Source organism: Panthera onca, chromosome C2 (assembly GCF_046562875.1).
Source record: "Panthera onca isolate mPanOnc1 chromosome C2, mPanOnc1 haplotype 2, whole genome shotgun sequence".
NCBI classification, from domain to species: Eukaryota; Metazoa; Chordata; class Mammalia; order Carnivora; family Felidae; genus Panthera; species Panthera onca.
The window spans coordinates 150,833,743-150,856,588 of record NC_138347.1 but is presented as its reverse complement, the minus strand read 5'-3'; the positions used below and the strand labels follow the sequence as shown (position 1 = coordinate 150,856,588).

The 22,846-nt window shown below is 49.1% G+C and overlaps 1 protein-coding gene across 4 annotated transcripts in view; it reads left to right on the top strand.

Annotated features, from left to right (window-relative positions):
• The window catches only part of MYRIP (myosin VIIA and Rab interacting protein), a 370,438-nt gene that overhangs the window by 291,900 nt on the left and 55,692 nt on the right, over nucleotides 1–22,846 (top strand). For all 4 annotated transcript variants that reach the window (XM_078432453.2, XM_060638342.3, XM_078432451.2 and 1 more), the window contains 2 exons: nucleotides 2,611–2,764; nucleotides 10,698–11,335. In XM_078432453.2, the coding sequence (XP_078288579.2) occupies nucleotides 2,611–2,764; nucleotides 10,698–11,335 (792 nt within the window). The remainder of the gene's footprint in view (nucleotides 1–2,610; nucleotides 2,765–10,697; nucleotides 11,336–22,846) is intronic.

Here is a 22,846-nt window from a genome sequence, read left to right as displayed (position 1 = left end):
ACGAAAAAGTGGCACAAAGGTCCAGCCAGGGTAATGAGCAAGTAAATGACTCAAGTAATCCCATCACTTCCCAGGAGCCAGAGGTTGAACTAACTGGTGAGTAAAAGCATTATCGTGGCGCCATCTGCTGGACCATGTGCTTATTGCAATGAATTTGTGGCAAAACCAGATCTGGGTCTCAGAACTGGGGTTTTTGCACCCTGGCTGGAGACCTGGCCAGCAGCGTCCTGAGACCTGTAGAAGCCAGGTCTTGGGGTCTTCTGTGACTGTCAGGGTATAGTTCTCTTCTAGTGTGAAAGAGCAGCTTGCCTGAAATAGATTATAAAAGTCTGGTGTCCCCAACTCTCATGAAGAACACAGATTCCATCTTCCATGTTGGACCCAAAGGCCCCTTTCATTTCTTGGGCTTGGCTTTTGTAGGTGGGGGCGCATTTTTGAGCCATAGAAATGGACCCAAGCCACCTCTTAAAGACACATACGGACATGCATAAAATACCATGCGAACCACCGTAAAATGCAACATTAAGTATCATTTTTGTCATGATGTAAACATGTATTCAGTGGTTTATAGTTGAGAAGCTTGCAAATATAAAAAAGGAAGAGCAGGGCATATAAAATTGCTCATTGTGTCCTTGGCAATAGATCATCAGCTCCTTTAGCGCCAGACCTCCGTCTTACATCCTGTAAATTCAGTCACAGACGTGTAACCAACCATCACATCCAAAAGACCATCCCTGCCTTCAAGGAGCTCACAATCTTTGGCAGAACTGACATGTCATAATAGTGACTGTATCAGAGTATAGAAAGATCTGTGCGATGACACAGAAGGGTGGTCTTCTTGCCAGACCTTGGAGGGATGAGTGGTCAGGGATGTAGCCCCTGAATACACAGGAGTTTGCCATAGAAGGATTTGGTCCTTCATTTTTTTTAATGTTTATGTTTGAGAGAGAGAGGAAAGCACAAGCAGGGGAGGGGCAGAGAGAGAGGGAGACAGAGGGTCTGAAGCGGGCTCTGCACTGAAAGCGGAGAGCCCGACGTGGGGCTCGAACCCACAAACTGTGAGATCACGACCTGAGCCGAAGTCAGACACTCAGCCTGCTGAGCCACCCGGGTGCCCCTGTCCCTCATTTCTGGGAACTTCACTGGACCATCAGGCTTGATCTCTGTTCTCTCTGGTAGCTGATCATCACCTGTTAAGGATCTAGCAAAATCATATAGATGGCTCCCTGACTACCCATCTCCATGAAAACCTTGGTTGTTGTCAAGCTTCAGAACTGTTGACGCATTTGCTGCATGCAGGACAAGGCTAAGTTTCCACATCTCCCAGGGAATTCAGTCATCTGGCCAAGGTGTCGTAGCAGAGGCCGTGGTGGAGCCCGGGTACGACTGAGTCCTGACCTGGCTCCGACCACCGCAGGGCCCTGCTCACCACTCTCCCAACATGCTCTCCTTTTTCTCCTATTCTTAGCGCCTGTGGCGGAGGGTGGACCTTACCAAGAGCAGCGTTTCTCCCTGGAAGGGAAGGCAAGGGGGGCTGTTGGCGCCGAGGTCTGCCAGCAGGGGGAGACAGACTGCCCAGGGGCCGGCATTAGAGCTCAGTGCCTTGTTTCCCGTGGGAGGCACAGAGGCTTGGAGTGGCTCTGTCCTTTCCCTCCTCACTTGATCAACTCGAAAAGAGCAAAATCAATCACCAGGGAGGGATAATCCCTTGATGAAATGACAAAGGGAAAAATTGGCCTCTTTCTGTTTGATGAAACTCTTTAAATACAGAGAACAAACTGAGGGGGGGGTGGGGGAGGGGGAAACGGGTGACGGGCATTGAGGAGGACACTTGTTGGGTTGAGCACTGGGTGTTGTAGGTAAGCGATGAACCACGGGAATCTACCCCCGAAACCGAGAGCACACTGTATACAGTGTGTGTTAGCTAACTTGACGATAAATTATATATGTAATAATTAATTTATATATATTAATTAATATATATAATATGTACAATTAATATATAATAATAAGTTAATATATGTAATATATAATATATACATCTAATTCTTTGTAACATTCGTAACATATATATGTTTGTGTATATGTCGTAACATATACGTGTGATACGATTCAAACGTGTTTCCCCCTCACGACTTCTTAGGTAGCAGTGCCTTTTTCCCTGCTGGGTGGGAACATGTTGCAATAGTTGTAGGTTTGTGGACGGCCACGCTTGGCTCACTTAGCCGTTGTAGCATTTTCATGGTGCTAGATCTATCTGTGCTGCAGGAACTCTCGGGTTTGGAGGTCTTCAGGGGGAAGATGCTTTCCTTTTCCTGCACATTTGGCCTCAGAAGTGTTGCTGCATAAAAGGAGACTTACGACACAGTCTCTGTCGGAGGCTGCTGCGTCTCTGACACTTTCCGGAAGGCCTGGCCAGCTTGCGGTGCAGCAAACAGGGCACCGTTCCTGTCGTGATACAGCATTATGCACTGGTTCGCAGCTTTTAAGCCTCAGCACAGGAAAAGCCATCCTGCCTTCTCCACGTCGTATCGTCCGCCAGAAAGCGCAAGGCTTTCCTCCCGGTGACTCTCGCTCAGCTCACCCTTTTCCCCTCTTGTCTCTCCTCAGCGATCCCAGTCTGCGTTCTCACTCACCAGAGAAGATGCCCCGAGGACCCCTTCGCTGGAGGCTCTGTCAAGGCCGCCCAGGGGCCAGGACCAGCCACCGAGGGAGGAGGCGGCCTTGCCCATCTGGAAGAGCGTGGACAGGCTGGACGACACAAGTAACTGTTTTAAGCAGCATCTGGTTGGTCTGTGGGTCTCCGAAGTGCTGTCTGGGGGCTTCTTGGCTGTTGAGTGGCCCCCCTCCATCAGCCCGAGTCGGTGTGTGCCCCCTTGGGGCCGCTGAGCCACCAAGTCACGAGGCCTCTAGCCCGGTACACGCTTGTAATGTGGTCGTGTTCCCCACGGGGCAGGTTCCTGCTGAGACCCACGGGCCAGCGGGGGGCTCCTGGGCCAGTGCCCTATGGTCCTTGGCTGCACAGTCTCACTCCAGCCTCCTGTTCCACGTGGGCCAGGAGAATATGTCTCAGGCAGGCCAGAAAGGCTAATCCCACCTGGCAGGGCATTTCAGCGTTCAGAAGGATTTGGGTCCCAGCGTGGGTTGGTTTGAAGAGAGTCCTTTCTAAAACCCGACATACTAGTTGGGGTAGCACTCTCTACTGTCCCAAAGGAACCAAACATTTAGGCGGCTCAACACAATGGTTTAATTTCTCACCACACACCGGTGCAGTGCCTCGAACGGGCCTTCAGAGGCCAGAGGCTCCTTCTGCTTTGTGGCTCTGCTGTGCCCTGTGGCCTCTGACTCTTCCACTGGGTCCTTCACCTCGGCCAGCAGTTAGAGGAAGGGAGAATGGAGAAGTCAGTGCACCTGCTCCCTACCCGCCTCAGCAGGGAAATGGCCTGCAGGGAAATGACCGCAGGCCAGAACCGGTCACACAGCCCCACGTTGATGCAGAGGGCCTGGCAGACGCAGTCCTGGCGTCGCAAACACATTCCGGCCACACAGCTGGGCCGTGAGAGGGGCTTTCGTGGCCAGCTGTCATCCCCGCCACACCTGAGAATGGCGTGCTCCCCATTCTTCCTGCTCCTGCTTCTGGAAGGCCCTGTCTCTGCACAGAGCCCTTGAACTCACCTCTCCAGAGACCCAACATCCACAACACGCGGTCCCTTGTAAACCTGTCAGGTCACGTAACCCTTCCCAATGAGGAGGCTCGAAGTAGCCTGTCGCTTTCCCAGAGTCGCACCTCAGGAGGCCGTGAGGGGGTTGGAACCACGTGGGTAACGGCCGAGGGCCATGGAGCGGCCTGGCCAGGCCACCTCGGTCTCCCGGGCCCGTGACTGACTGTCCACGTCAAGATGCTCACTCCACCCTGGCACAGGCCTGTTCTTTCCTCACCTAGATACACGTAATGAGAGCTAGGACCACTGTCCTCACAGGAAGAAACCACAAAAGGATTCTCAGCTCCCAGTATATGTCAGCTCTGCACTCCCCTTTTCTGAACAACACCACAAAACTTCGCAGCAAAACATTCGTCTCAGAAATATGCTTTTAAAGATGGTGCTATCATTGCTGCTCTCTAAGGGAAAAGACTGAACTAACAGCTACTGAGGCAAATTCCTATGTGCCGTGTTCTCCCAGGGCAAAGAATGGCCAATGCAGTGTTTACTACAGTCGTTCTAAAACTTTTTTCCAAACAGGTCACTTGCATGCGTCCCATGTAGTAGAACCCATCGGGAGAACCTGCAGGGATTCGGTGAAACACATGAAATGGTCTTTCTTTATGTATATGGTTTGGGGTTTTGTTTTGTAATTGCATTCTTCCATTTAAATTTTTTTTTAATGTTTATTTTTGAGAGGGAGAGAGACGGAGTGTGAGCGAGGGAGGGGCAGAGAGAGAGAGAGAGGGGAGACAGAATCTGAAGCAGGCTCCAGGCCCGGAACTGTCAGCCCAGAGCCTGACGCGGGGCTCGAACTCACAAACTGAAGTCGGATGCTCAACCGACTGAGCCACCCAGGCGCCCCACATTCTTCCAATTTAAATGAGCTTTACTTTCCCTTCCTCCTGCTGTTCATTCATTCAGATTCTTTCTTGTTTTCTCTCGTTAGCTCCCACCAGAGACTGAAAGTCCCCACAGAGAAGGGACTGTAAAAGTTCCACAAGGCATGTGAGGATGTCATATAATAGATGGTCAATAAACAATAATAACTAACTTTTAAAAATACTCTACAACGTACAGGGTTCATCTGCAGGCACTATTTTATTCATTCCTCCAGGGTCATTATCTTGTGAGGGGCAGTGAGGGTGAACGAGTTTGAGATCCCACAGCTAGTGTGGCTAAACCCAAACATCGTGGCCCCAGCTTGCGGGCTCTTTCAACCACTGCATGATAATAAGTGCGTCCCAACTCCATAAAAGCAAACCAATAAACAACAGCAGCGACAAAGAGCCTTTCAGAACCCATGCTTAACACACTGATACATTTAGAAGAGATTATAAAAACATCTGACAAACACTCCAATTCATGAAATAGTTCCCTGCTGAATTATGAGCATTCCAAATAAATTTGGAAAGGATTTTAATTTTCAAAATGTAATTTTTTTTTACCTAATTTTCTGTAAAATAAAGCACCCATATTATAATTCACCAGTTGTATATAAACAAAATTTAGGGGTGCCCAGGTAGCTCCGTCGGTTAAGCATCCGACTTCAGCTCAGGGCATGATCTCATGGTTCATGAGTTCGAGCCCCGTGTGGGGCTTTGTGCTGACAGCTTGGAGCCTGGAGCCTGCTTCGGATTCTGTGTCTCCCTCTCTCTCTGCCCCTCCTTTGCTCGTGCGCTCTTTATCTCTCTCTCTCTCTCTCTCTCTCTCTCTCTCTCTCTCTCTCTCAAAAATAAACATTAAAAATTTTTATATATATAATTTAGTTCAACAATATCACACACAAAAGATTTCATACTCAAAAGCTCCATGCATCCCTCAGGATGGAGATTTAAAATTACAAACATATAAAGCCCTTGTGCAGAAAACTGCAGGGTGTTTTGAGGATTGCTTGGCCTTGCTAAGGTCTCCAGGCCAACCCCAGAGGTGCTGAGGGATGTCTGATATGTTTAGCAGGAAGCAGATTATACCCAGGGCCCTTGCCCCATGTCAGCGGAGCAGAAATGGAGACCAGCGGAGACCCAGAGGTGGAGAGCATCTTAGGTTAATGTCCACTGGGCTATTTTCAGCACTTCTGTGTATGCCTCAGGGGAAAGGTCGCTTCCAGAGCCTGCTAATTCACAGTCAGGGTCAGCCGTAGGGACACTGTGGGCTGAGTAAACAAAGCAGATCCACTGGGGGCCTTGGCAGGGCCGACCGCAGTCTGTGGATGTCTCCCAAAACACATCTTCCCCTTACAGACCTTGGCTGCGTGCACGGCATGTGCTCGGTGCTGGACATTGCAGTCAGGGGACAGCCCCTGCTCTTGAGCTGTTGTCTGCACCGTCGTGAAAGAGGATGTGGAAAGAGGAGAGAACGGAGGGACGCAGGGTCCCCGGTGCATATTCCCGGAGGACTGAGAGCATGTGGTATTGGAGCCCAGGCGCAGCCTTGAGCTGTTCCAGCCAGGAAGCTAGACAGCGAGGTTTCCATCGGGTCAGGCATTCAGGGAGCCGGCTCTGTTTTTGCGGAGATAGAAGTCGGTCAACTTCTAGCTTCCGCAGAGGCCCGTGGTAGATGGGACCGTAAAAGGCGGAAGAGAGGAGCCAGCAGCGGGCTGAATCCCTGCCCGCCCTGGGGTGGGTGTTGAAGGCAGATGCGTGACCGCAGAGAAAACACAGTCCGCCCTGGAGCCAGGCAGGAGCGGCCTTCTCAGGGCCTTTCTCTTTTTGGCTTCCTCCCACGGCCCCAGACAGCCTCGCATCGAGAGTTCGGCCTCGTCCCTGCAGCCTGTGGGTGTCCATGTTCACTAACAAGTAGTCTTTACCAGCCCAGGACAGGTTCCAGAAACGCTCAGGGACTGGAGGTAGAGCGGCAAAGAAGACACAAGCTGTGGTCAGGGTGGCGGCGGGCCAGGAGTGATGGGGGTGGACGGCCAAGGAAATAAGCTGTAGTGTAGTTTAAGGGTTTAAAAGTGAAAGCTTCCTGGAAGAGCCCAGAGAGCAGAGGGGCCAGTCTGCCCAGGAAGCAGCCGGTGAGTTGGGCCTCCAAAGACCACCCAGAAGGCAGACAGGGTGACCGATTGTAAGGCCCCAGGGCCACACCTCTCCCCTCGGAGTGAACGCTCCCCACGGCCAAGGCGGAGTCTGCTTTGCATCGTGGGGGTGTCTCTGTTTGCAGACTGTAATGTGAAGACTTGAGGACCTGTGGTTTATTTGGAGGTGAGCCCAGGAGACACAGAGAGGGGAGGGGACAGGAGACAGGAAGGGAAGGCAGGCAAATGACTCATCAAACAGGATGGCGGTTCGTCCCCACTGGGGAACTCTTAAGAGCCAGCATAGAATACTGTCCTGCGCAACAGGCAGGGGAGTGGGGAGACTTATCCACCAGCTTCCCCTGTCATTCATTGAGGGCTGCGTCCAGGGGGCTGGGATCGCCCCCCGCCCCTGGGGCAGCCCAGCAGTCTCTGGTAAACAGAGCACACCTCAGGCAAAGAATCACAAGTGCTGGCAGTTGGGAGCCCAGAGGATATATATACCCTGAAATGATCCACAACGTCTGCTGCAGAGAAAATCAATATTGCCACTTACTGGCCATTCGTAGCCTCACTGAGAGAGAGCCCGGGCATTTCTGGAGAAACCCAGGTGGGCTCTCTGGTCCCTGCCTTCCACACCAGCTGACTGATGCTATTGGGATGTGGCATTGGGAAAGTGCCAGCAAAATAGAGACCCTTTTTCCCAGAAGACCTCCATTACCACCACGGCAGGTGGAGCCCATAACAGGTAAATGGTAATAACACCCTCACTGGCCTCTCTTCTGAATGTTTCCATGGCCAATGAGAGCAGTGTTGCTGTGGTCCGGAATAGCAATTATGGGGTAGATGCATACATATACACATGTATGGAGTTCGTGGTGCTGCCCTGTGACGTCAGATAAAAATAATGATAGTATAAGCCCATTCAACAGGTAGAAAAAAAAAGGCTGAGGGGTAGCAGATAGTATGATCGATGCTTTACACAGGATGTCTCGTAATAATCCTCTGACCGCCAAGGAGAGCACACTGTCTCCATTTTCAGGTCAGGGTACTGGCACAGGAGGTGCTCTCTGACCAAGGTCGCCTGCCAGGAATCCCAGTAACTGGGGCTCAGCCCTGGATCTGCCTGAACCCACAGTCCCTGTTCTTCACCCTGCCCTAAAGCAGCCCAGGTATGGGTGAGGGGAAGAGTGCTATTATGACCATCCCCTGCTCTGAACAGGCACATGTAACACCCTTGATGGGTGTCCTCTCATTTAAACCCCACACCCAACCAGGGGGGGATTAGCTGTACCAAGGCTGAGAGGCTCTCAGAGCTTTCTGCCCAGGCCCCCTGACTCCACAGCGTCTGCTCTCCCCTCTGCACAAGCTGACTGTGGGGCAGAGCAGGCTGGAGAGGTCAGAGATGCAGCCCCAGCCGCGGGGCCTTGTCCGGGGGGGGGGGGGAGGGCGTGGTCATGCGCGTGATCTACCAGAACATGGATGGGGTCATGGAATGAGCCCGACAGGCTATCACACCAGGAGGACTCGGGGAAGGAGGAGGCCACATCTGGGCAGGGGGAGAAGCAAGTGCTCTAGGAAAAGGGGGGCCTAGGACGTGAGGCCTTTGAGGGGTCACCAGAGCTCTGCCACATGGAGATGTGCGGAGGGACCCCAAAGATAGCGGAACCAGCCAGAGAAAGGCAGGACCCAGGCCCTCAGGCTTCTGGGAGGGCTGTACTCCAATCAGCCGCCACCGGGCTCAGAATGTAGAAGGCCTGTGTTCTGACTCCCGGAGAAAAAAGGGAACTCAGGTGTCCTGCCAGCCTGGGCGGCTAAATTAGAACTGGGTCTCTGAGCTGAGAAGAATGTCCAGCCAACATCTGAATGCCCTTCAGGCTGTAGTTCTAAAGCAGGGTCCTGGCCAGGGCAGTCCTCTGTGGACAACACCATGAAATACTGATAACCTTCATTTCATTACATGAGACAGTAATCATCTAATGGGTAAAAATGAATCTGTGTTTTAAGTGGCATGTGACAGGACTCTGCCCCCATGTCCCAGCACAGCAGCGCTGTGGCCCTGTAGGCCTCAAGCCCAGGAGCTGGTGTCCACACACAAGTTAGTCCCCAAAGCCCCAGGATCCTCATCACCCAACCTCCAGGGAGTCCTGTAAGGCTCCTCATAAAGGAAACAGCTTCTGGTGGCAGTTGCTGTGCCCAAGGCCGGTGAGCTCTGCCAGGTACTCAGGGCTGAGAAGGACCGTGTACATGGTCCCCAGGCACATGGGCAGGACACGCTGTCCTTTTAGGCTTTGGCAAAAATAAGACAAGGCAACTTTCACCCCCTGGCGTGCAGATCAACCCTCGGGGCCCCAGTCAGCAGCCATCACAGATGCTCTGAGCAAAACTGAGCCTAGCTGAGGGCCAATCCAGACCATGACCCTGAACTGAGGACCTCTCCAGCCTCACAGCTGACCAAGGATTTCCACAGCACAGGCTGTAAGGCAGGGCTGCTTTGGCCTTGGGTAGAGAGGCCCCTCATCCCGACTCGGCCCGTTATGGGCTCTGGGACCTTTGACAAGTTACGTAGCCTTGCCTACCTTTGTTCCCCCATCTGCAAGGTAGGATTGGGGATACCAACTGCTTTCTCCCTCAGATCCTCTTCAGAATGGGGCACGTGCCCTGAGTTGAAGAGAAACGTACATGCGGAACAGGAACAAACCCTCACTCCTCCACGACCCACACGGAACGCTTCTGGGGCCAGATGTGTGGGGTTTTTCCATATCAACCAACTCGCTGACCACAGCCGGGTATCCTGCAACTCCATGCTGACCCTGTCTCCCTGGAGTGAGCCCCAGTCCCGCAGCCAAGGGCTCAGGACTGCGTGACTTCGGATACCAATCGCAAGTCCCAAGTTGTCACTCGCGTTTTGACCAGCCAGCTATACTCAGGGTTCCCACGACCTCCTCCCGAGGTGCAGTAGTTTGCTGGAACGGCTCGGCTCACAGAACTCGGGGAAGTACTTATGTCCGTAATAAAGGACACAGATGAACAAGCAGATGAAGACGTACATAGGGTGAGGCCCTGGAGGGTCCTGAGCACCGAGGAGCTGGGGTGTGCCACTCTCTAGGCACATGGACGTGCCGACCGGGAAGCTCTCAGAACCCCCTACTTCGGGGACTTTTATGGAGGCCTCATTCTGTAGGCACAATCAATTATCAACTCATTTTCCAGCCCTTCTTCCTTCTCTGGAGTGTGGGGGTGGGGCCGACAGCCCTAAGTTTCTACTCATGGCTTGGCCTTTCTGGTGTTCAGTCCCATCCTGGAGTCCCCCAGAGTCACCTCCTTAGCATAAAAGATGCTCCCAGAACCCAGGAAATTCCAAGGGATTTAATTTAGGAGCCCTGTGTCAGGAACTGGGGCCAGAGACCAAATGTTAGCAAGAACCTGGACAGAGTCTGGAGTGTGTGTGTGTGTGTGTGTGTGTGTGTGTGCATGCCTTTATCTTCTTTCATATATGCCTTCTCACAAGGCTGTGATTGGTGAGATCTGTCCAAGTGCCAAGGGCAGGCAGGGTGTGTTAACCTCGAGGGAGGCCAGGGAGGGTGATGGAATCATCTCCCATCCAACCAGGGGAAACCATGGCCCACGGGCAAAAGGCCAGACCCGGGGTTGCCAACAGTAGCTCTCCCTTCACCTCTTCTGTGCCCAGCCGGCCTAGGGGAGGAGGGGGGGCCATTCTGAGGAGGCCGAGGTGACCAACTACCCAGGTATATGTGCAATGGAAGCCTGATCTCTGAGTTTCTCCCCATCTGTGGAGACTGGGGCCTCGAGGGACTTCCTGGGGACCTTCAGCTCTGCTAAAGGGGCGTGGTCTCGTGGACTTCCTAGAGTCCGCCGATCCAAGGACCCCCACAAGCCGGTCGTGGGGAAGAGACAGCAGCCTCACCTTGCTGTCAGGTGATAACAGCCCTCTCTGGTTTCTCTCCTCCCACCCGCAGACCTGGCCGCGGTTTTGCAGAGCCCCGACGGGAACTGGGTGGCCCTGAAAGATGGCGCTCTGCCGCCCACCCGCCTGCTGGCCAAGCCCAAGAGTGGCACGTTCCAGGCCCTGGAGGCAGCCTCCCGCGTGACATCTGCCTACGAGGAGATGGGCTCCGAAAGTGAGGAGGACTTTGACTGGAGTGAGGCCTTGAGCACGCTGTGCCCGCGGCCCCCAGGCCTGCCCAGGAGCCCCCAGCCTCAGCCCACACAGGCCCAGGGTTCGGACCAAGGCCCCTCGGCCACCTCCGCCTCCTCCGGGCTCTCTCCCAACCCCGAGGCCATGTGCTCCGACTCAGAGACGTCCTCTGCGGGCTCCTCCCGGGAAGCTGGGCGCCGGGCCAGACTGTCCTGGTTGCAGAGGAAGGCCCCCAGGGACCCCGCCGCGGAGAAGATACGCCTGCAGGGAGAGCTGGACGTGAACTTCAACCCCCAGGCAGCCAGCAGGGAGACCTCGGACAGCAGCGAGCCCGAGGAGATGCCCCAGGCTGCGGACCGGAAGGCCAGGAGGTGGAGAAGGGCCCGTGTGGGCTCAGAGGAGCCGAGCGAGGAGTTGTCTTCTCCCAACGCCCATTGCCAGGGGCTGGATGCACATCAGGTAATAAAACCAGCTGCCTGCAGGTGCATGTACACGCTTCTCAGCAAGAGGTGCCCTTCTGCCAGCATGACTGGTGCCGAGAGGGCTGGGTTTAGAATTCACAGACCCAGATTCTCACCTTGGTTTGCTGGGAGGTAGCTGAGTGGCCCAGACAGCTCGCGTCACCTCTCTGGGGTTCCATGACCTCCTCTCTGGAGACGAGCGCCGACAGGTCAAAGTGGGTTTGCAGTGTTGCCCCCAGACCATCAGCGTCAGCACCACCTGGGAACAAGTTAGAAATGCAAATTCTCAGGCGCCGCCCCACCCAAAAACCCTGGGGACGTGGTGCGGCATCTGCTGGAACCAGCTCTCCTGGTGAGTCTGCTGGACCGAAGCGTGAGGGCCGCTGGCTTAGGGTTAAAGGTATGGGGTCTAGAGTGAGGCTGCCTGGCTTCAAATCCGGCTGTGTGTCCTTGGGCGAGGGTTCAGTTCCTTCCTCTGTAAATGTAGATGATTTTACCAGCCATTTCAAAGAACGGTTCTGATGCACGAAAAAGGTGAGGTTTATAAGGAACCGAGCTCTGTCCTAGACAGAGGGCTCAGTAAATATTATTCCAGTATGATAGCTTAGGCCACAGTTTACTCACATTCTGTGATTCTTTCGTCCACCTCACACCCCCTCTACGTGTCTTCAGTGGCCTTGCCAACATGAATGAGCCTCCTTTGAGACTCTGTGATGAAAGTTACGGACTCTCTACCTGGAAAAATGCACTCGTACACACACACACTCACGCACCTGACACACACACAAATACACACACACATACACATACACACAGGCATGCACTCGAATGTCATTTTACGTACAACGTCAGGTAGTTCGTGCACCCCCAACCAGATTAATTCTGTATTCTCCAAAGACACCCTGCTCGCTCGCAACTCTGTGCTGGGATCACGCTGTGCCCTTGCCCCTCCCTTGCCTCTTCCCGGCGAAGCGCGACGCGGCCAACTGAACGTGGAACTTTGTGGAGCCCGCTCTCATCTCAATATTTTCTAAACTGAAAAGCGACACAGGTGGCCCGGAGAATTGAAATGACTTCATGAAAACAATGGGTTGCATTTGAAACTGAGAGTCTAATGGAAGAATCTAGTTAGGTTGCCCCTGCCTTCTGTAGGCTCACATTACTGTCGGGTTGACCTTTTACACTCCTAGAGAAAGCACACCCACTTCTGGAACCTCACTGCTTTGCCAGTAGCCCTTAGCCACCGTGCTCTGCATTCCTAGTTTGTGTCTAACCAAAAGCAGGCGCTGAGTCAAGGATTTGGATGCAGGTTTAGGTGGGAGGAGATCCCAGGAACCCCAAGAGTGAGCCAGGGTGGCGAGAAAGGCCTATTAAGGCTGACTACTGAGGCTGTGCTCTCCAGCAGGGACCCACTGAGAAGCCACATGGGACACGCCTCCCCCCTGAGGACAGGAGCATTAGTCACAGTCTCCCGTCTCCCATTGGTAGAGAGTGGCCCCACCCAGGAGAGAATTAACTCGAGACACAAGCAGTTTCTGGAGAAATCCTGCAGGCAGAGACACCCAGGTCTGAGGTGGGAAACTATCAGTAGCCAGAAACTATCCCTCAGGACTTCAGGCAACTCAGGTACCTCCAGCGGATACAGGCTGGGACATCACCAGTGGCTCCGACAGTGCCCTCTTGGGAATGCATCAGCCAGATCCCTGCTCTTGAGAGACCCCGTGGTGAAGATCGTTGGGGACTCAGAGGCCCTCGGGTCACAGAATCTGGCAGCGGTCCTGCCTGAGCTGCTAATGTATCCCCTAGAAAACATCCTTTCTTTGCTCCAAGGTCTCATTTGCTCCTCTGTAACACCAGACCATTATTGTCTAGCTCAAGTGGAGACTGTCCTACAGAGACTTTGGGTGACTTACCTGAAGGGATGTTCTTGAGGGCAGTCGGCCTGACTCACAGGCAGGTATCAAATGCCTCGTATCCACAACAGCTGGCTGCATGAAGCTTCCTATTTATTCTGAAGTGGCTTGAAAGTTGTCTTCCGGTGGCAATATTTGCAAGGCATTAATAGAAGGCAGGACCGGCAGAAGAGCGCTTGGGACCAGCGTCGCTTCTGCCTCCCTGCAGTGTCCTCTCCTCCCCAGTAGGTGGCAGTGGTGTTGCACCAAAAGAGACTTCAAAACTGGCCCTCCTAGCTCTCCCTCTTAGTTTACTAGGGCAAGTCTCTCTTCTGTCTTCTCAAAAACAAAACTAAATAAAAATAAAAATAAAAATAAACACACACACACACACACACACACACACACACACACATCTCTAATACTGAGGGATGCATCATTTTTTGAGAAAAGTATGAAATCTTTTGTATATATGCGTGAACATATATATACGTGTATATATATGTATAGTATTTTTAACTGCATGCTTTTTATGCAAATTTATATTTAATATAAATAAATATGTATTTTATACGGTTAGATATATTTCATAAGGTTAGATCTTATATGTGTGTGTACATATATATATACATGTATATATATGTGTAGTATTTTAACTGCATGCTTTTTAACTATGCAAATTTATATTTAACATAAATAAATGAATGTAGTGTAAAAAAGTTGTGAACGTACAAATACAGTCCCCCTTGACCACCATCTAAATCCCTGCCACGTCCCCCAGAATAACTGCAGTTGTGTTTGTGCATTCGTACACATAGAGTACGTTTACAAATACAGTTCTGGGGGCACCTGGGTGGCTCAGTCGGTTGAGCGTCCGACTTTGGCTCGGGTCATGATCTCGCAGTTTGTGAGTTCGAGCCCCGCATCAGGCTCTGTGCTGACAGCTCAGAGCCTGGAACCTGCTTCACATTCTGTGTCTCCCCGTCTCTCTCGGTCCCTCCCCTGCTCATGCTCTGTCTCTCTCTGTCTCTCAGTAAATAAACATTAAAAAAAAATTTTTTTTTAAGAAATACAGTTCTGGAAAGCGATCTGTATTTTAGCAAAACGGGCCTTTACTCTCCATATTCTCTCGCCACCTGCTATTCACAGTGATAGAAATGTCAGCGCACATCTCCACGCAGTGCCTGCAGAAGATTGCCTCCAGGTGGTCCCTGGAGAGGGGGCGGAGCATGGGAGAGGGAACAGTGTGTTCAGGGCGCAAGCAGGAAGGGTGCACTTCCGGTAGAGAATTTTAAAACAATAATAAGTTCAACAAAAGTCAGCCTTTTTGTTGTCACTTGCACCATGCCGGGACAATTCTGAGTAGCGTAACTTACGGTTAGGCCTTCAGTGGCTCTCTGCTCTTTGCTTTTCCGGATGATACGTGGTAAGATCTGACCTTATTTTTCTTCAAATGAAGCATTTGTCACCAAATCATTATTAAATAATTCATCCTTTATCTGCTGGCCTCAGGTGTCCCCTTTAACATATATGAACCTTCTTTTATTTCCACGAGCCTGGTTTCCTTATGCTCTATTTTCTTCGCTGACGCAGAAGTCCATTCATGTACAGATACAACTTTATTTTCACTGTAATAACATCATAACGTACTTTGCTATCCGGTAGATGATCTTCCCTTCGTGGTGGTTTTTGCCGAGGATCTTTTATAAAGTGTCTCAACTTGTCTCAGGCCTTTACTCACATAAGTGATTTTTCACAATCTTCTCTTCCAGTTGAAGAAAATTTTAAGTTTTGATTGGATTGCTCCAAATGCATTTATCTATTTGGAAAAAAATGTGTGTCTGCATAATACTGAGGCTCCCCATCCAACGGTGTCCTCCTTGTCTCTATTCATTTACTTTCTGTCAAGTTTTAGAGATTTTTTTCAAAGCTCTCCTCTTTTTGTGAAGAAGTTTTTAATTATGTACATTTTATTGACATTGTGGTTGAGATCTCTTTTTAAATTTTTTTTTAATGTTTATTTATTTTTGAGGGAGAGACAGAGTGTGAGTGGGGAAGGGACGGAGAGAGAGGGAGACACAGAATCCGAAGCAGGATCCGGGCTCTGAGCTGTCAGCACAGAGCCCGACGCGGGGCTCAAACCCACCAACCGTGAGATCATGACCTGAGCCGAAGTCGGACGCTCAACCGACCGAGCCACTCAGGTGCCCCTAAGATCTCTTTTATCCATTCCCTGTTCTGAATTCTGACGGTGTATAGAACACTATTGACTTTATGTTTGTAATTTTATAACTCAGCCCTAATAGATTCTTAGTCCTAATAGTCTTTCCCATGGTTCTTTTAGCGACTCCTGGTAGATGATCATCTTGTCCACAAGGAAGGACATTTTTATGGTTTTTTCCATGACTTACACTTATTTCTCTTGCTCGTATTATGGCCCGGCGACAATCGTGCGCTATAGTACGAAGGAGTAGTGACACCCAGCATTTGGTGTCTATCTTGCTGCGGTCCTTAGCCATCTGCTTTCAGTGGCGACTCCTCTATGCTTAGTAGATATGGTTAAGTAAGTTACCTCCTGTACCTTTAGTAGATATTCCAAGACAGAGAAGCATCTGTCTGTTCCTGGCTCCCTCAATGATTTAAATCAGGAATGTGAGTTTTATCAACTGCTTTCTGCCATCCCTTGAAATGATCCTATAGTTTTTCTCCTGTTGATGTTTGTAAGTCCCATTAATAGAGTGCTTAATTCTGAAACATCTTTTCATTTGCTGCATAAATCTTACTGGATCCTGGTTCCTTTGTACAAAAACTGGTTTCTGGTCGCAGGTTTCCATTTTCATGCCTCCTTGTTCAGCTTTGCTGTCAAGTTGTACTAATGACTTGACAAAGACTCTCTGTTGTTTACTATTTTCTAGAACGCTTTATATGACTTGACAATTTTCTGAAAGTTTGGAAGAATTCACCTATAAAGCTATCCAGGTCTGCCCACAGCTTTAAAAGTGAACTTTATACGTGAAATATTTTATGTATTAGAATCTGTAGAAAATATATATTAGAAATATATCAGAAGACAAGAAAGTAAAATGAAAAAATTAATATAAAAGCAAAACAAAAAAACCTTGAGATCAATTAATAAAATGATAATCTATATATATATATATTCATTATATATAATGTAATATATAGTGTGTGTATATATGCGTGTATATATAATGAATTTCCCTCAAGTCAGCTTTGTTAGTATCCCGTAGGCAATGTAGTGTACCCATCGTCAAACTTTTGCAAGTAAATTATCATTCCCAACGTGATTCTCTTTTCAATCAAAATGAAGAGGTAATCAGAAGAGTAGATAACTTTCTGGTTGGTTTTGCTTTGTTTTTTACTCTTTGTTTTAGTCTTATAGCATTGTGAACAATAAATATGGCTTATGTGATTTTGCTGTTGGGATTTCCTTTGTGGCCCGGTCCATGGCCAGTTTTCATGACTGTTTCATTTGTGTGTTTGAAAAGAACACATATTATCTGTCTGTTGAGGAGAAACACCATGTACACAGGCACAATGTTGTGTACGTCAGCAAGATAGACAAGGCAGTGCCTCAGAAGCTCATGTTCCTTTGCCTTCCTGTCCGTCAGGCTTCATTCCCCTAACTCCCCACTCTTTTCTACTGTCGTCTTCATGCTTCTGTGGTTTTCTTACTTTCTGTCTCTTCGGACTCTGGCGACTCCCTGGAAGACACACCAGCGGGTACTGGAGGCTCCACCCCCTGCTGGACCCCTGCCGTCGCCAGCCCTGATCAGCAGGTAGAGCCATTGAGGGCAGAAGTCCTGTCCCACATTCTCTAACTGCACCCCCAGCCTCCAGTCTCACCTCACACATAACGTAGCACATGGAGTCGCTCTGTCATCTGTTACCATAGACTGCTGAGCACATTCTCTGACCTCTGGAACCCCAACCCCTGATGTCCACGGATGGGATGAAATCCATGCGGCTGGATCACTTTCCCTCCAAAGCCCTGCAACAGGTATTTCACCATCTCTAGCCTTGGAGTGAATAGACGCCTGAAGACATCCTAATTTTTCCTTTATGTGTAACGATTTTCTCTTCTCTTAGACGTTTGTTTGGTTCGCCGTTATCTTTAAAGAGCAAACAGTTTGCCAGAACGGTAGTGTCTACTCATTTCATGCTGTTGCACATAATACAAAGACCTTTTTTCCTACACACTTAAGTATTGTTCCAACTCTAGTGTTTTCTTCTGCCATTTTGATTCTTACTTCTTCCAGCTCACCTGTAGTTCTTATGCTGAATCTTGATTCTCTATCTTCCATGTCTGCAGCCCTCTCTTATTGTTTTCCCCTTCTCTTATTGATCTTTTTCTCAGCCTCTAGAATACCTTCCCAAGTTTGTCCTCCCCGTCACTCATTTGTGTTCCCAGGGTTAATTCAGCTATTACCATTGTCAGATATGAGTTCTAATCCTGCTGCCATGCCTGCAGTCTTTCGGGATTCTTTTGCATCAGCAGTCTCCCCATTTTATCTCATGCTACTGCCTTGCCTTTTAGTCTGGGTGCTTAGCCCTCATAACTTTCTATACCTCTTCATTGAGACTCTGTATTATTATGCCCTAATGAAAATGCAAAACCACCATCAGACATGGTGCCCTACTTGTTAGTGAAATTTACGTGATGCCTCTGAGCTAGCTTTTGTTTCCTTTGCTCTGCAGTATTTTTCCATAAGTTCCATGTTAACGTGTTTCTGTTAGTCATCGCTAAATGAGAATAATGCTGTCTCCACTGCATTGTTTACCAGTATCTAACATGCTCAAACCATTTCCCCTCTGCTAGCTTAAGATACAAGCTTTCTCCTACTCGCATTGTCTTGCTTTATGTTTCTTTGGACAAATGGCTAAGAACCTACAATATATATATGTATGTTGAATGAATGAACAAATGAATGAATGGAAAAGAACAAAAATCATTCTATGTTTCTACATGGTTTTATAGTCTCTGCCCCTGGTGCTTTATATTTCATGACCATACCTCCTAGGAGGCAACATGGCACCATGGTGAGCTCTTTCCTCCGCCCACTTGAATGTTTGAAGAAGATACTTCCTAAGTAGCTATAAAACAAGGAGGAAGTAAAAGGACTAGGAGTAGGGCTTATCTCTGGATGTTTCAAATGGCCAATACCACAACAGCTTGGATAATGTGCTTTTGTTTGTCTGGTGTTGTGTTGTGTTTTGTTTTGTTTTGTTTTGTTTTGTTTTATTGTGAGCATTTATCTTATACTCTGAACCAGGAGGAGGTACTCTTTGGTAGGAGGGCAACCAATTATCCTGACCACTGAGGAGAGGGAGAGAGTGGACAGGCCTCCGCAAACATTTTTTTTTTTTCTCTCCAGTTCATTTCCCTGGGCTTTGTACTTAGTGAAAATTGTTCCCATCCATTTACCAGTAATGAGCCGACTTCCATTCCTTTTTCATTACGTAAGTTTTCACCCTTATCTGCATCTTCCCACACAGTTCTGGTGGAAAATTTGGAGAAGCTGTAGAATGATGTTTGCCAGATGCCATTTTAAAATGGAAACCTGCTAGTTAATTTTTCATTGATGGAGACGTCAGGATTGCAGGGGCTGCTGTTTTCAGTTTCCTCTGAGGTTTCACGTTTTGTTGTACTCATTAGTGAACCTTGTTTCCTTGGGAGAAATTTGCCCCCTTGTCTAGCGTGCTAGGTCCCAGTTATTCTCAAAAGACATTTTAAGAATCTCGCCACATTGAGAAGCTAGTAATCCTTTATAACTAAGAATCTGTAAATATTCCTTTATTTTTGCGTGTTTATGCCTTGCTACGGAGAGAATTTAAAGTGGTTTCTATAAATGTAAACAGAAGAGAATAAAATGAAAATATAAGAAAAGTAGGACAAAGGGGAAATCAGGATAGGAAAAATAAATGAAGCTAGGAGTCATGTTAGTTCCCAATACGGATGCAGTGAGGTTCCTAATCACAGGCTAACAGTACCAAAAATTTGGCTCTGAGCTTTCCAGAAGACAATAGGAAGAGAATGATGCGAACAGCTTGCTGAGTCAGGGAAACCATATTAGAACAGTAAATCCATTCCTTAAAGCGGGCTGCTCCTGGAGCTGAGATCCATGAGAAATTTATCCCATGGGTCCTCATGGAGAGAAGGCAGGATGTATCACCCTTTGCTATAAATGCCTCCAAACAAGCACACACATTGGAGGCTGCTCCTCATAGTGTCCCTCAGCATGAACCAGTATATCACCGAGGGCACAGTTCCATCAAGTCAGTCTATCAGGGGCCAAATACACCAACCTCTGCTGGTCCAGGTTGTTCGGGATTCAGTTCGGGATATGTGGAGGAGTGGATGGCTGCCCCCACCCCAAGCCCTGGTTCGTGAGCGTTGTTAAGTTCCGAATTCAAGGGGGTGCTCTCTGACAAGTGCTAACAAGACCGACGGGTATTGGGGGTAGTGTGACGCCCCCCGCATCCCGAGAACACCGAGGCACCCAACAGGTGCACCTCCCTCTGAGGTGTGCCAAGAGAATATCCCCCAAGCAGGCCCTTCAGTCTACTCCAGTTGAATTTGAATTGCCTCCAGTACACAGACCAAAGGGTGGTAATCCCCACACCCTGCCCCCAATTCTTCACCTCCAATTGTCTTTTTTTTAATATTTTATTTATTTTTTTAAAGCAGGCTCCACACCCGATGTGGGGCTCAAACTCAACCCCACGATCAAGAGTCGCACGCTCTACCAACCGAGCCAGCCAGGCGCCCCTTCGCCATTGATTTTCAGACCTTTTTAGGCATGGAACTTTGCCTGAAATGCAAACTTAAGGAGAAGACAATATATAATATAACTGAAAGCAGAACAGCTCTGAGACAGGGCTGGCCTCTGCCCTTGTCCCTTACTCCCACCTACACAACAGCCTAAGTAAAAACAAATAATAACCTGGAAACAGTTCCGAATGGGGGTGACCAATACCCCCCCTCAACAGGAGCAAAATCTTAAGTATCTGGCAAATGATTCCCCTTGAACATGAGGACTGCTGGGTGTGCCCTCCAAGGTAACCTCCCTGCAGAGAACAGGTCTAGAAAACAAGGAGAGACACTTGCTGAATAATGGTGATTCTTAAATATGTTTGTGTCATAGGCCCTATTGAGAACCTGATGAACACAGACTCCTCTCCCCAGTGTGTGTTACATGGGGCAGCGGAGGGCTAAAGGGGGTGGGGGGCGGTGGCGCATAAACACAGTCACTCAAAGGTTTACATCCAATGTCAAGGAGTTTGGGGAGCAGGAGCTTCCCTGAGGCTCCACAGACACTGGGTGAGAAGTCCTGCTGTGGAGGATTTTTAATCAGGAGTCATTAGACGCTAAGTAAGAATCATCCACCAAAAATGATGACATTAGGTTTGCAATAAGTTAAAATGTAGTCTTTATTTGGGGCAGATATCAAATACCAGGGCTAATTATCAGTTAAGACCTTTACTTCTTTGTGGCAATCCAACCATGCTAACTTTTCCGCGGAGGAAAATGTTGGCCTCTCTATTCCAAATGGCTTGGACCTGAACCTAACTCACTCAACATTAGCAAGTCTTAGAAACCAGTGAAAAGAGGGGGATCTGGAACATACCTCAGTCCCCGTACCCCAATCCCTGCCCTGAATGTCCTCACTTTTAGGAGACTCTTCCTAACCATTCTGACTCTCGTGCTGGCATTAAGGTCCAAGTCTAAATGGCCATCAGAATCCAAAGGTCACAGAACTTAGAGTCTCCCTTCAATTGCAATGGAGAGTCAGAGAAAAAAAAAAAAAGATGAAATCCACTGTTAATGATGCTTTATTCCTAACAGATTTCTCTACAAAGCAATAGACCAATTGTGGTCAGTATGAAAAAATACACAAATGATTGTGTCTCAGATGCCCGTCCCTCGAGTAAATACTGACCCGAGAAGCCCAGGCGAGTGATTTTCTAGCTGTTTTATATGGAACTGCCATCATTCTGGCCCTTTCAACAAACAGCATGGTCTAATTCCGTCAGAGAGGAGATTATAAAGAGAGGGAACACAGACGAGCAGAAGAGCCCATCAGTCAGGGAATGATTTTCTGTTCTGGGAGAGGGAGATGTGCCCCAGATTAGATTCAGGTTTTGTTCATTTGGTTTTTTGTTTTTGTTTTTTAATTTTTTTAATGTTTATTTTTAAGAGAGAGACAGAGAGTGAGAGGGTGGAAGGGCAGAGAGAGAGAGGGAGACACAGAATCTGAAGCAGGATCCAGGCTCCGAGCTGTCAGCACAGAGCCTGACGCGGGGCTCGAACCCACCAACCCACCATCAGGAGATCATGACCTGAACCAAAGTCAGATGCTTAACCGACTGAGCCACCCAGGCGCCCCTTGTTCGTTCGTTTTTAAATCAATTTTATAATATGAAAGACTCAGAAAACAGCCTGGGATCCATACAGGACAACGGACCTGTAATCGTAAAAGCTAAAATTAAGCCTTTCGGATCAGTATGTAGGTGCTAAGTTTTCACAGCCTCCTTCACCAAATGCATCCGCAGCAGCTGGGGCCGGCATCTGCCTTCCATACAGTTCCACCGGCCAAACCCAGGTCCTTCCATGTGAAGGGGTTCTCACAGAGGCAGGAAGAAATAGATGATCGTATTCAATTTGATAGGATTCCAGGTGATGTGTTCCCATTTTAACCATGATAGTTGGCCAGGGATTTGGTGTGTAGCTGTGTGACTGTTCTTATCACACCAGTTACAAGAAAAATAAATGCTTTGATCACCAGGGCACAGCCTGTGAGCAAAACTGGTTTTAGGTTAGTGGCAGTACGTCGAGAGAGGACAGACCTCTGCCTTAAGGCACCAGAGATGGAAATCGTCCGAGTCCTCAGAAGAAACAGGCCGACGGTAGAGCCAGCCAGCGCTGAGGCTCATTCTCTCTTCTCCGGCTTCTGGAACAACTCTGCCAGGGCATCTGCAAGGAAAAGTACGTGCATTCGCCACGCATGGTAGTCCCAGGGCGGGTGCACCTGTAAGCCAGGCCCCTTCTCTGAAGTTCACTGGAATACCTAAAAGCAAGCCGCAGAACTGCTTTTTTAGGTCAGGTTCAGTATTTTTCATCAGCAGGAACAGAGAGAACCACGAGAACCTGGGATATAGTCAACGAAGGCTGATACCTAACATGTGAAAGTAATCCTTTAGCCGGGTTTTTTTCAAAGGTGGAGAAAATGCTAAGCCTCCCACCTCTCCCTCAAATGACCTGGCAGATGAAAGACGGGCTTTGTGAAAAAGCGTTCCTGGGACCGGGGTTGCTCAGTCTAGAAGACATTGACATTGCTTCCCTTCAAACATGTGGAGAATTTTGATAAGGACGATGGAGAGGCGTAATAGGAGAAAAACTGCTTTAAATTAAAGCAGGCAGGATTTCAGGGTGCATAAAGACAGATCACAAGGGTGAGTGGAGGTAAGAACACTTTATCCTCTAAGGAAATCTGAAGGTAGGCATCTCCAGAAAGCTTCCAGAGAAAGTATCTTCTCCCCCATTTACGCTTGTGCTTCATGAAAGAGATTAAATCCTTTGCCTGTCGGGTTCTGTC